This window comes from Salmo salar, chromosome ssa21, assembly GCF_905237065.1.
Source record: "Salmo salar chromosome ssa21, Ssal_v3.1, whole genome shotgun sequence".
NCBI classification, from domain to species: domain Eukaryota; kingdom Metazoa; phylum Chordata; class Actinopteri; order Salmoniformes; family Salmonidae; genus Salmo; species Salmo salar.
Window position 1 is genome coordinate 12869587 of NC_059462.1, and position 13634 is coordinate 12883220.

Genomic DNA, 13634 nt, shown 5'->3' on the forward strand with positions numbered 1-13634 from the left:
TGTATATATACAATAATTATAATAATAATTGTGATTATTATTATAACTTGGCAGAAATGCTGCAGGGAAATGTCAATATCAATGGGATTTCAAACGATGTACAGTTGAAGTCGGAAGTTTACATACAACTTAGGTTGGAGTCATTAAAACTCATTTTACAGCCGCTCCACAAATTTCTTAACAAACTATAGTTTTGGCAAGTTGGCTAGGACATCTAATTTGCGCATGCAATTGTTTACAGGCAGATTATTTCACTTATAATTCACTGTATCACAATTCCAGTGGGTCAGAAGTTTACATACACTAAGTTGACTGTGCCTTTAAACAGCTTGTAAAATCCCAGAAAATGATGTCATGGCTTTAGAAGCTTCTGACAGGCTAATTGACATAATTTGAGTCAATTGGAGGTGTGCCTGTGGATGTATTTCAAGGCCTACCTTCAAACTCAGTGCATCTTTGCTTGACATCATGGGAAAATCAAAAGAAATCAGCCAAGACCTCAAATATTTGTAGACCTCCACAAGTCTGGTTGTGCTCCAAAACTGCCATACAACCACCAGACTACGGTTTGCAACTGCACATGGGGACAAAGATTGTACTTTTTGGAGAAATGTCCTCTGGTCCGATTAAACAAAAATAGAACTGTTTGGCCATAATGACCATCATTATGTTTGGAGAAAAAATGGGGAGGCTTGCAAGCCAAAGAACACCATCCCAACCGTGAAGCATGTTGTGGGGGTGCTTTGCTGCAGGAGGGTCTGGTGCACTTCACAAAATAGAGTGCATCATGAGCAAAGAAAATTATGTGGATATATTGAAGCAACATCTCAAGACATCAGTCAGGAAGTTAAAGCTTGGTCGCAAATGGGTCTTCCAAATGGACAATGACCCCAAGCATACTTACAAAGTTGTGGCAAAATAGCTTAAGGACAACAAAGTCAAGGTATTGGAGTGGCCATCACAAAGCCTTGACCTCAACCCTATAAAAAAATTCCGGGCAGAGCTGAAAAAGTGTGTGCGAGCAAGGAGGCCTACAAACCTGACTCAGTTACACCAGCTCTGTAAGGAGGAATGGGCCAAAATTCACCCAACTTATTGTGGGAAGCTTGTGGAAGGCTACCTGAAACGTTTGACCCAAGTTAAACAATTTATAGGCAATGCTACCAAATACTAATTGAATGTATGTAAACTTCTGACCCACTGGGAATGTGATGAAAGAAATAAAAGCTGAAATAAATAATTCTCTACTATTATTCTGACATTTCACATTATTAAAATAAAGTGGTAACCCTAACTGACCTAAGACTGGGAATTTTTTACTAGGATTAAATGTCAGGAATTGTGAAAAACTGAGTTTAAATGTATTTGGCTAAGGTGTATGTAAACTTCCGACTTCAACTGTATATCTTCAGGTATATTCTGATGCAATAGAAATGTAATAACATTCATGTTACAACGTTGACTACCAACGTATACATTACATACCACAATCCTGATTGCCCTCAATAACTACATTCTTAAATTCAACTGATTTCAATTTGCTACTTTAATATATTGAGATTACATTTTAGTGTGTAACATGCTGAAACCAGCAACTTATGTGAACTAGTCCAGTCACAAAGTTGGCTTCTCAGTTATTTTCAAGGACTCTCCAGCAATATGGTCAGAGAAATAAACAGTATCTAACTGTGTATTCAGAGGGGTGAAATGTTCAGTGTTGCAGATAGAAATATAACAGATAAAGACATGATTTCCTATTCTAAATAACAGACAATCGTATGCTTTCTTTTTTTTAAGAATGTGTAATGCCGCAACCTCCTAAACAGACCCTACAGGCCAGTTTTCTACCTCACCTATGGGGACCTACAGTACCGACACATACTGTCCAATCCTCTTAGTTTAACAGTAATCTCATGCTGCATCTGATTACGTCAGTGCCATAAAGCTTTCTTCCGTTTAACATCTTTGAGTAGAGTGAATCTATATTTCAGATGCCAGCTTACACATTAAAATATGAAATGTGTAGTGTGGAAATATGAGGCCTCAAATATTGATAAATGTATACATGTAAATCTACTTATTTTGCTTGATATGACAATGGACATGAAAATACAAGAGGACCGACAGACATTAAAAGGCACACATATTGAGATGTGCTTTAGTAGTGATTACTAAACTGCAAAGGACCAAGTATCTAAAGCTATGCAGGTTTAAAGCCATACCCTAGAGAGCAACATCAAATGTATGTAGAACTGTTCTAATATATAAAAAAATATTGATATAGGCATCCCTGCATGATCACCAAATCAAAGGTTTAAAATACTTTCAATGTTCAAAACAAACCCATTTGGTTCCAGCATAGTTTTTTGTATTCAGTAAAAAAAAAAATATTTTAGGAATGTACTGCATTAGTTTTAAAACAGACACACAATCACACGCACGCAAACATACAAACATGCATACACACGATCACATACACCCAATCACACACACATTCTAGGTGAAGTTTCTAAGGGGGGTGTGATCAAGTGCTATTTCCTTGCTCTTGTTCAAATAACAGCATGGCGAGCTGGGAACGGGCTCCCAGGCCATCCAGGTTGCTTTGGACACACCTGTGGTAGATGTCCTCACTTAGCCGAGGGTTACAGGCCTGGTAGCGGTACTTCTGGTGCAAGGCTGGCTCCACAGCCCTGAACACATGCAGGGTTGAGTACCTGACAAACATATCGTAGATATCCAAGGTCTCCAGGATCTCCTCGTTCTCCTGCACGTCGGAGGCCATGCGTGTGCGCGTCGCCATGTAGTCAGTGTTGTAGAAGCACGCCTCCTCGAACGAACTGCGGTCAAAGTGTCCGGCATCCTTGACCAGGTCTACTGCGGGTGGGGGCTCCTGGTTGTGGAAGGCAATGTCTGGGTTGTAGTCCTGGAAGTGGATTGGGAAGAACACCTGCCAGTTGTTGATGGAGTTCATGCGGCAACGGTTGAGGAACTCTGAGTTGACGTTGGTGTTGACGTTAGTGATGAAGAACAGAGTGTCTACTGGGTGCTTCTTCGAGATGATGTCCATGAATTTGATTTGAGAGGGGGTTTCGGTCTTGACACTTATCCACGGGATCTTCACTGTTGGATACTTGCGCTCATAGGCATTGATCTGGGTTTTAACACTGGCGAAGATGTCATTCTGGTTGACCTGCCTTGCCTCGAATGGGTCGTAGATGAACAGGAAAGTCAAGATGGCGTTTTCACTGGTCTCAAACGAATTTGCGGCAAACACTTCAAGAAAATGGTTGACGTAATCTCGATCCTGAACGTTCAGCGGTAAGATAATGTGAACTCTGGTGGCCTCTGTGACATAAGGCATGGGGATGATCTCGATGCGACTCAGGGGACGCACCAGGTGGACCCTCTTGGTGATGGAGCGACTGTGGCCTTTCTGGTTGACTACCTCCAGCTGCAGGTCCAGGGTGTACTCCATGCCCCGAGTGGGGTCGAAGCGCCGGTAGCCGTTGATCAGCTGCTGCTTCTTCAAGTGGAGGACAGGCTTGTATTTCTTGTTCAGCTCCCCCATAGCTATCTCGATGACATCGTCCACGTCCAAACGATCAATACCGCGCAGTTCACACTTGGGGAAGCCGTCGATGCACGAGTACACTTGTTCCTCTGTGAAGTAGTCCCATCGAAGGACCTCGAAGCGAGACTTGGGCTCAAAGGGAGGATTGATCCCAATGGGCCACTGGGCGCTCCGGTTGCCATCATAAGCCACTTCACTCACATTCTTTATCTCTGCCTGTGGATACAGATGTAAAGAAATAAAATACCTCTGTAAAGTCAAAAGCTGACAGTGAGTATGTTTACATGCACACTAATAACCTGATATTAAACTGATTATGGCAATAGGCCGAGTATGGCATTAGTCATGTAAACACCTTACTCTGCTTATCCTAATCGGCGTAAGGTCATAATCGAAGTAAGCATACACCGATTAAAACACCTGGGTTACAGCTGTGTATTTGATCTGTGCATGTGCATAAACAATGCAAGCTTCCTTCTTTCACGCGAGTGAAGTGAGTTCGGAAAAACTGAAAGTATGCATCTTAGAAATAGTTTTCACATACAAACGATATATATCCAAACTCGGAATCAAATAGGCTTCACAAAATGAACATGGTCGCTTGATTTTGATTGGTGATTTTCTGCATTTTATCAAATGATTTCAGATGTGCCCTTGTAAACAGGATTATTAGAGAAATAGTTATTCTTGCAAAGCATGTAAATGATTAAAATCAAACTATTATATTAATCTGACTATTCACAATATTCTATTATCACAATAATTGTGTGCATGTAACCGTACTCAGTGATATTGTATGGCTACAATTAAAAGCTGCTTATGTTCAACCAAGACCGCTGAGTCATTCACAAAACAAACATTGTACTGAAATAAATAAGCCTTCAGCGCTTGATGTTCAACTAAAACGGACAGGGAGACAGACTACAGTCAGTGTTCACTGAACAGAAGATGTTTTGTGGTGTTCAGGTTTAGACTGGTTTTACCTGCAGCTTCTCAATCTCATCGTATGTCCTCTGCAGTTCGATCTCAGTGAAGTGCTTGTGTAGTCTGTACATCTGCTCAGGGTCAGACACCGGGTGGACAGTCAAGGCATTTTTAAACTGCATATTGTACTCCTTACTCGGATCTGAGTTCTTTCCCATCTCGTAATGGTAGTACTGCAGCCCCTGAAAACAAAGATCGACATACATTTAGCAAAGTGGGAATTGGGTGAAAACAAAAAGACTGAGTTATACATTTTAGGGCTGTATTTCAACAAACCTAATGCAATGTAAATCTTAGTGCTGGCGGTAGCACTAAAGGTCTAGGGGTGTGTCAGAAATATTTGAGCTATTTTCAGTTGGAAATGGGCGCAGTAGCTGGCGGTGGCGAGAAAAGGCTGGGTTTTGATGAATAAATAAGATGTAGGTGTGTTGAGGCCAATCAGAACATGCTCCAGGGCTAAATATGTGGTTGCTTCAAGTTGTATATATTTCCAGTCTTTTATGTCTTGCATTGTCATCAACTCCAATTTGAATGTTAGTCCGTTATAGCCTAGTTTGTTAGATAGCCTACAGAATTTTTTTTAAATGTAGGCCTATCCTATCTTTGCTAAATATCTTGAACATGTTTGCAGTCCACATTGTTCTATGTAATTGCAAGAGTTCAACATTGTTTAACATAGCATTCACACCGATATAGGGGCTAGGCCTACTGTAAATTGCATTATTTCTGCCATGTCTGAGCCATGGACATGCCAAACGCTGTATATAGATTAAAGTCACTATTGATAGAGCTGAAAAAAAATAACAAATTATAATCAAAACTAAACAACTTGTTTTAAATAGGCTATGTTGAAATATAGTACATACACCAGACATTGTAGACTATGGTAGGTTTTACACACATCCAAACTTTTCACAGGAGCCAATATAAAGAGAAAGGGGGAATGTCCACTCCGTTATAGGCTACTGCTCCTAAATATAATGTTTTAGAAAAATCATGGAAGGATCACACAGATCGCATTTGCACTTCTCCAGGAATAGCAGACAGTTTCTAAATTGCATTGCATGTGAGCCATGGATGTTCTCAACCATAAAGCCAAGGATGGTGAATCATTCTAAAAAAGTTTAGGGTTTAATCAAATGAAATGGAAAACAAGCAATTGTTACAGGAAAATAACGTAAATGTTTCTAAATACGAGGGTCACCGGCATCATCTCATCTCTTGTTTCTGATGGGCATATAGACACATGTACATGGAGGGGGTTTACCGCACAATCAAAATAATAATGGGAGCTGGCTGAAATAATGATCAAAAGGTGATGTCTGCTCACTCTTTTGCTGCTCCCAAACTTGATCTTTTAGTAATGCTTTGGGGATTCATATTTATTTCAAAACAGTCTCACGAGCCAAATCCTTTTTTCATAGGCTGCTACTTGGCGAATGCATTGGGCAGGACAAAAAAACAAAAAAAAACAGCCTTCATTGGGGGAGTGGACGCTATGTTTGGTTTTGAATCAAATTAAACTAAATGGGAAAGAACATTTTAATAATTTTAACCCCCTTTATCTCCCACATTTCGTGATTACGATCTTGTCTCATCACTGCGACTCCCCAACGGGCTCAGGAGAGGCAAAGGTCGAGTCATACATCCTATGAAACAAGACCCACCAAGCTTCTTAACAACCACTCGCTTAACCCGGAAGCCAGCTGCACCAATGTGTCGGAGTACACACTATTCAACTGACGACTGAAGTCAGCCTGCTGGCGCCCGGCCCCCCCCACAAGGAGTCGCTAGAGTTTGATGAGACAAGTAAAGCCCCCCCCCAGCCAAACCCTCCCCTAACCCAGACGACGCTGGGCCAATTGTGCACCGCCCTATGGGACTCCAACACTGCGATGCAGTACCTTAGACCGCTGCGCCACTCGGGAGGCCAGTTTTTTTTTTAATGTTTTAACCTTAGCAAGGGCCCCAGGACCAGTGGAAGCAAAATACCCCCATAACAGCAAAGATCCACCACCATATTTTACAGTAGGTGTGGGGTTCTTTTCTGCTCATGCATTCTCATTTCACGTAACAAAATAGTGTTGTCACGATACCAGAATTTTGACTTACTCTTTACCATCATGATACTTGATACCAAAACAATACCACGTCAAAAAAAGGCAAATTAGCCAAAGTCACAGAATGGCACATGTTCCAGACAAATAAAATCAGCTACTGCTCTGTTCAATCGTTAGGCATCTTTTGAGTTCAATATCATTACATTTGAAATATGTAAAATAATCTGAGATTGCCATGTCTGCATTAATGAATCAATTATACATTAAAACTATTAATTTGACTTTATTTTGACCAATCTAACTACATAATAACATAACGGTAATCATTTATTTGAATGGTAAATCTCTATTGATAAACTGGGTGAATCAAGATGTAGCCTAGGCCTGTTCACAATACAGATGAATGCATATTCAATAGGAGTGTGTGTATGCATTGAGTTTTTGAGCTTGTTTGCACTGATTTCACGGGGCTATAGATTACAAACAAACAATCTGTTTCCCTTCCATTTGGGACTTATTTTATTGTACTGATTAACGACATTTGCATAGAAGTAGAAATGTATTACTTTATAAAAAGTGCCCTCTCTCTCTCTCTGAAAGACCTAGTAATGACGTCATTCACAAGGAACATTCCCACAGTCAGTTGAGATCGGTGAGGGGACGGATGTGACACAGACAAAAGTAGGCCATCTTTAGACGTGAGGGAGAAACGATTAACTGAATTAAAAGTGTTTGGTGTCAATCAGCTTTGAAATCAGCATATTTTGATTATGGCTCGCATTACCATAAACAAAGTACTAGGGTAGTGAATTGATGTTCACTTCTGCTGTAAGCTAGCAAGGAAAGTTAGCCTAAAAAAGCTGGAAGCTACTGGTATCTTCTTTCATTGTAAAGTGTTCTAGCCTGCATGGACATTGTTTTGCGAATAGTAAATGCGTTTCTACATATTGCATTATTCAAGTGTGTTAACTTCTATGCAGCATGAGTGGGGAGCTAAAATAATGTAGCCTAGACTCCCAGTGCTCACACTATACGGGCACATTGGCTGTGCTGCTAGACAGACAGACCTGATCCTCTCAATCAGTATACGACATAATTGTAGAGTGCACAGATGAAGGATATCAAGTATCTGGAAGGATTTTAGAAAAAGGCTGTGTCGTTATCTTCGCAAGGTGAGGTATTGAAAACAAGGGTGTGAATCTTGACCCCTACCTTTTTGATAAAAAAGTATATGTTTTTAAACAAAACCTTTCTCTGAGCAATTGTATTAGTATAAAATAATATAATTTCCCAATTTGTTTAGCATACAATACAGCTCAGTATTTGAATTATTTCTTTTATACAGTCATTTTTTCTAACCTTTATCAAGGGTGTCAATAATTTTGGACCCCGCTGTATTTCTAATCATTTAAGAATATATCTGGTAGATTTTTTCAAAGATCCCTTTTCCATCTGTTTGACCAGAAATCAAAATCCTTGCCTGTTCCTAATATTTAGGATAGAAAATGGTTGAAAAAAAGAATATGCCTTAATTAAAAAATATATGTATAGACTTAGCCGACACCAGATTTGACATGGACGTCTATGAACTTTACATGTTGGTTCTCATGGGTCCTTTAACCAGGACATGCCCTTATTAAAAAAAATAATATTTGAAATGGCTTCATAGGATATGGAGTCAACAACTTAAGAGGAATCAGTGTACGAATAACCCCTAAATGACCATAATAAGTAATAAGACTCCACTTAATCTAAAGCGACGACTATTTAGGATAAACACAGTACGCACCTTAAGAAGTTAACCAATTAGGAAGGGGTCGGAAGAAAAAGTGAATCCGATCTGATCAAGCTATTAAAAGAACAGAGAATTAAGTCACATGAGCAGAGGTCACCGACCATCGGAGCGGAAAATGTGTTAACTAAACATCTCAAGAATTGCAAAGATCTAAAGAATATGGCACTGCTACACATAACTGAGTAACCTTTTTTTTTATGTGCTCTACGAGTGTTACAAACGCAGTTCTTCGGAATGTGAGTCACACTTCCAAATAACACTCTCCCGTGTTTTTTCTTCTGACCTTTCCCCTACTTCTCCCTTCATAGATAGGTCGGTCCCTGCTGGAGTTGTGCTGGCCCTGAGGCATGATGACCAACCATGCAGCAGTGAAACAGGCCCTCTGTTTCTGTTCCTTACAGACTCTCAAACAACATGTTTTCCTGCTCAAATGCCAGACCCACAGGAGAGAAAATGGTATAGAAGTTAACATACCACAGAAAAAGTTTTAGGCACACTCAAACTGTCTTGAATTAACTACTCATTATGTAAAAAGGTTCTAAAATAGTATTGTTATAGAATGGTGTATTGTTGGAACAAATGCAGGTGTAATGTGAAAGGGCCACACTATGAGCCAAAAGGGGTAACATATACAAATAAATGAAATCAGTGTAGTTAGTTTAAAGGTACGCAGTCTTTAAACTGTCACTTGGACAAGCGGTGTGACTGTGACAGGGCTCCACTGGGGCACTGACTGTCAGTGCAGAACAGGAGAAGCAAAGCTCCCTTTCACAGCAGAGAGGACAAGTACCACCAGGGGCCACAGTGTGAAGAGAAAGACAGCCAGCCAGACAACTCTCTGTCTCTATAGAAAATGCAGTGTTAAAACACCGATGGATGTTATAATTATGTTATAGCACTACTATGGTGCAACATGCCTTATTCTATAGATATCACTATTATAATTTGTATTTATTTATTTCAAGACAAATGTGGTTTGGAAATAAAGTGTTTGAACATGAGGCTGGTGGATCTTGAAAGATGGATCTTATGTTGATGTTGTAGTATACCGTCTTCAATGTTTACTATATTGTGTGTGTGTGTGTGTGTGTGTGTGTGTGTGTGTGTGTGTGTGTGTGTCTCAAGCTTTCACTGAGCAGGAACCAGCCTATTACACTAACGGATTGAGTTACATGTTCGGAGGCAGTGTAAAGTTTATGAGGCCTCATAAAGTCAGGCTCTCTTTCATCTTTTTTGGGGGAGATGCCAGTGAAAGACAATTGACTTCGGGTTTCAATTCAGAGCACATCTGAGCCAAATGCATATGCAAAATACTTAAATGTCCACTGTTGTGATTATTCCGTTTGTTCTATTGTACTGGACGAACTAAATCAAGTGCCGCTCAAGTATTTAACATATGTATTCAACCCAGGTCTGGTATGTTGACACAAGAAACATTCACTTCCTGACAAACACTTGGGGCTGCTTTCTCGGACACAGATTAAGCCTAGTCATGGACTAAAAAACACTTTGAATAGAGAATCTCTATTAAGAATGCATCTTAGTCTAGGACTAGGCCTAATCTCTTGGACAAAGGAATCATAAACCCATACAACAGAACTCTCGCCATGGAACTTAATTGTGCAAGACCATAATACAAAGCCTACCTCATGCTCATCCACACAGTTGGTGTTGGCATAATCAATGATGCATCTGCCCAGCCACTCATCAGGCCTGGCACTCAGGATGTCATTCCTACAGTTCTCCAGGAAGGGTTTGAGCCGGAGTAACAGGGCACGGGACAGAATGTATCCGAACCCACCGTAGCAGTACCTCCCCTCCATCTCCCCACCTATAAACTCCTCAGGGCTGCCCATGTATAGCTCCCGGTCCATGCTCAGGTGAGCCACCAGCTGTTTGATCCGGTCTGCCTCTGTGTAGGTGTCGTCCTGGGCCAGATAGAACCAGTCATACTCATGGATATTGTGCTCCAAGATGTACTTGATGGTCTGGAACATGTTCCATATGAGCCTCTCGTCCCCGTGGGTGACCAAGAACATGCCGTGGGGCACTTTGCGGTTGCGCATGCCGGTGAAGAAGACCACAGTGTCCAGGTGGTGGCTGATGGTGCGGTTCACGGCCACTCCCAATGTGTTGATGGTGCTTTTGGACGTCAGGATCCCTACGAAGAGGCGCTCCCGGATCCCCAGCTCTGTACTGATGTACTTAGCCCTGGAAAACATATACATTCTCATGAAGTGATTTGTGCTATGTTCAATGTGAAAAGTTAAAGCTAGAGAAACAAGTATACAAAAACATAATATACAGAGTTATTGTCCATATACTTATACATAGTACTGCAAAGATACTAGTACTTCAATTGCAGCTCAGCATTTCAATTATGTAAGATTGAACTTTTAAAGTCTTCGTTCATCATGCGAAAGCAACCCTTTCATGCATGTTCTTACACTCAACACTTGCAATCATTCACACAGTAGATAAGCCCATCAGTAATTGTTTTTGCTATGGTTAATTGAAGTCAATTTCCAGTGTTCTTCTGGGATATGATTAAGGATTGTCTGTCTTTGATACCTGGTCATTGGACAGAGTCCAAGATTTAAGAGTGCGTACCAGAGTGGGGGCCCAGCCCAGCAGCTCAAAGCTCTATCTCATGCAACGGAGCAACCCGTCTGTGTGATAAGGGAAATACACAAACACATCTACCCAGTACATCTCTTTTACTGGCTAGCTGTCCATGAGGAGTAGGGGCAAAATTTCCTAGAAACCCCATGAAATGAATGAAAACAAAAAATACCTGTTTTTATGTTTTTTTTATTTTTTATTCAGATCAAACCAAATAATGTTACACAGACACTGTTGTGAAGGTCATGATGAGAAAACATCCTTGCATATTTTGTCTAATAACATTTAGGCAGTTCTTCATGTTACAGGCTGAGCTAGTAGATATGGGTCTATTCAAGCTGTAGCCAAAGATAGAATCCACTACAATAACATTGTATAGTTATAGTTACTCCTAAGCCATCATTATTTGCACAAATACTGCTGAAAATAAATTATAGGTCGAGGGTAATACACCACAACAATTTGGCTGTGCTTGCTACACAGGGTTAGTCAAGCACATGGTACAATGTTCAACGCAAGCCATTCTCAGAATATTCTTCCACATACAGTAGGTTGACCAGATCAAATAAACTTAATAATTTGTTATGGCCAAAAATACTGTATGTACTCTGGTAGCTGGAGACTGAATGCCACAGATAAGGTGAAGGATGTAAAATTCGTGCAAACCTTTCAGGAATGTTGGCCTTTCAAAGATATTTTTGTTTTTGTGGGCACAATAACAGCCTACTCCAATACTGACTGATTTCCAATGTAATGTTACACGTCATTGTGCTAATTGCCTACATAAAAAAAAGCATATTGTTCATAAATTGCTATCTGATGTTGTTTAAGTGTGCTTGACATCTGATAGGTGTAGGAGTTAAAGACACTGCAAACCAATTGAAAAACTGATAAAGAAAGATGGGGAAACAACCATGCCTAATTAACCCAGGCTCACATACTGCTGAAGGACAATTGGCAACATTGTAACGAGTTTCCTGGGAAAAACAGGCAACATAGCCTAATATCCATTCTGAAGATATCGGGGGCAATAATGGCACAGACATCACAGTCAACTGGAAAAACAAGATCTAGGCTACACTGTTGTAGCATGTTTATAATAATACATTTCACATATTCCGGTTTCAACCATGATTTTTTAAATCCTTACCGAAAAAGTTTATTTGGTTTGCTTTGTTGGACTGGTTTATATGGCACTATTCTTGGCTCAAAATCTTCCTCGGCGTCCCCATCTTTGACCGTCGATATCGAATTGGGTCTCCTTGCTCCTTTTGAATTCCCATCTTGGGACAAACTTATTTCTTCACTCGCTTTCCCGTTGAGGGAACAAGACTCCTCCACCCAATTCACACTAAGTAAACTTAAGGTAAATCCCAAAGAAATACCGATAATAACCGGCCCGATCGGCCTCAGCAGAGAAATAAACATTGAGAATCTCATTCTCAACGTTGACTATGTAGGCCCTTTCTACAGCCTAATTTAGTCGCTTTGGATAATTATGTACATCAAACCAAATACAAAATATTAGTAGCTGACTATATTTAAAAATACCATCCTTCGCTACTAAAAAGATGTAGGTCTATGTAGCCTCTTCCTTAAAATTAAAGCAGGATTCTTACGTGTCAATGGTCTCTAGCTCCACCCATATGAAACACAACCGTCAGAAATGCATAAGCGCAGGCGTTTCCAGGACCCTTTCAATATGCTACTGAATCACATAATTTGTTAAATAAAACCCATCAACCTCGCCCATGGCTAAATAGATGACAATACTGCGGCCTACATAAATGTTGGTTTAAATAAAGAGCTATAGAAAAGAAAATCCTCTCTTCAGCTGAAAAGCCTATTAGAGGCGTGTTGTCACACTAGAGGGCAACCTAGAGTCAGATTCAATCAACCACAAGTCCAGATTTGCGGGTTAAGACCAAACATATATTTTTACTATAAAGTCATGATACATGGTTAATGTGTGAAATAAATCAAATATTTCGCTCCAAGACTGTTCATAAAAGAAGAAAAGTTGTTTTTGACTTGACCTGGAAACCTTGGCCTGGTTTTAAGTAGGGCCTCAGGTGTCACAGAAATAAATATACAGTGCCTTCAGAAAGTATTCATACTCCTTGACTTATTCCACATTTTGTTGTGTTACAGCCTCAATTCAAAATATATATATATATTTTTACACCTGTCTACACACAATACCTCACAATGACAAAGTGAAAACATGCCCTACACCCAAACAAGGGCACTGCGTTCATCCACCACTGGCCTGCTGGCCCCCCTACCTCTGAGGAAGCACAGTTCCCGCTCAGCCCAGTCAAAACTGTTCGCTGCTCTGGCACCCCAATGGTGGAACAAGCTCCCTCACGACGCCAGGACAGCGGAGTCAATCACCACCTTCCGGAGACACCTGAAACCCCACCTCTTTAAGGAATACCTAGGATAGGATAAAGTAATCCTTCTAACCCCCCCCCTTAAAATATTTAGATGCACTATTGTAAAGTGGTTGTTCCACTGGATATCATAAGGTGAATGCACCATTTTGTAAGTCGCTCTGGATAAGAGCGTCTGCTAAATGACTTAAATGTAATGTAATGTAATA

General features: G+C 40.4%; 1 protein-coding gene across 1 annotated transcript; it reads right to left on the minus strand.

Moving 5' to 3' along the window:
* Positions 1-1201: 1201 nt before the first annotated feature.
* LOC106581838 (chondroitin sulfate synthase 2-like) lies at positions 1202-12885 on the minus strand. Its single transcript, XM_014164244.2, has 4 exons — positions 12183-12885; positions 10057-10621; positions 4555-4737; positions 1202-3787 (listed from the first exon to the last, which is right to left on the minus strand). The coding sequence occupies exons 1-4, from the start codon at positions 12470-12472 to the stop codon at positions 2525-2527; spliced, it is 2301 nt and encodes a 766-aa protein (XP_014019719.2). The 5' UTR covers positions 12473-12885; the 3' UTR covers positions 1202-2524.
* Between the last annotated feature and the right edge of the window lie 749 nt (positions 12886-13634).

What these genes read in the sequence shown, in the direction of transcription:
- LOC106581838 (XM_014164244.2), bottom strand. Translation starts at nt 12,472, where the DNA reads ATGAGATTCTCAATGTTTATTTCTCTGCTGAGGCCGATCGGGCCGGTT. An exon ending in AAACCAAATAAACTTTTTCG is followed by an intron (nt 10,622 to 12,182) that starts GTAAGGATTTAA and finishes TATGTTTTCCAG; the next exon opens with GGCTAAGTACATCAGTACAG. An exon ending in ACTGTGTGGATGAGCATGAG is followed by an intron (nt 4,738 to 10,056) that starts GTAGGCTTTGTA and finishes CTTTGTTTTCAG; the next exon opens with GGGCTGCAGTACTACCATTA.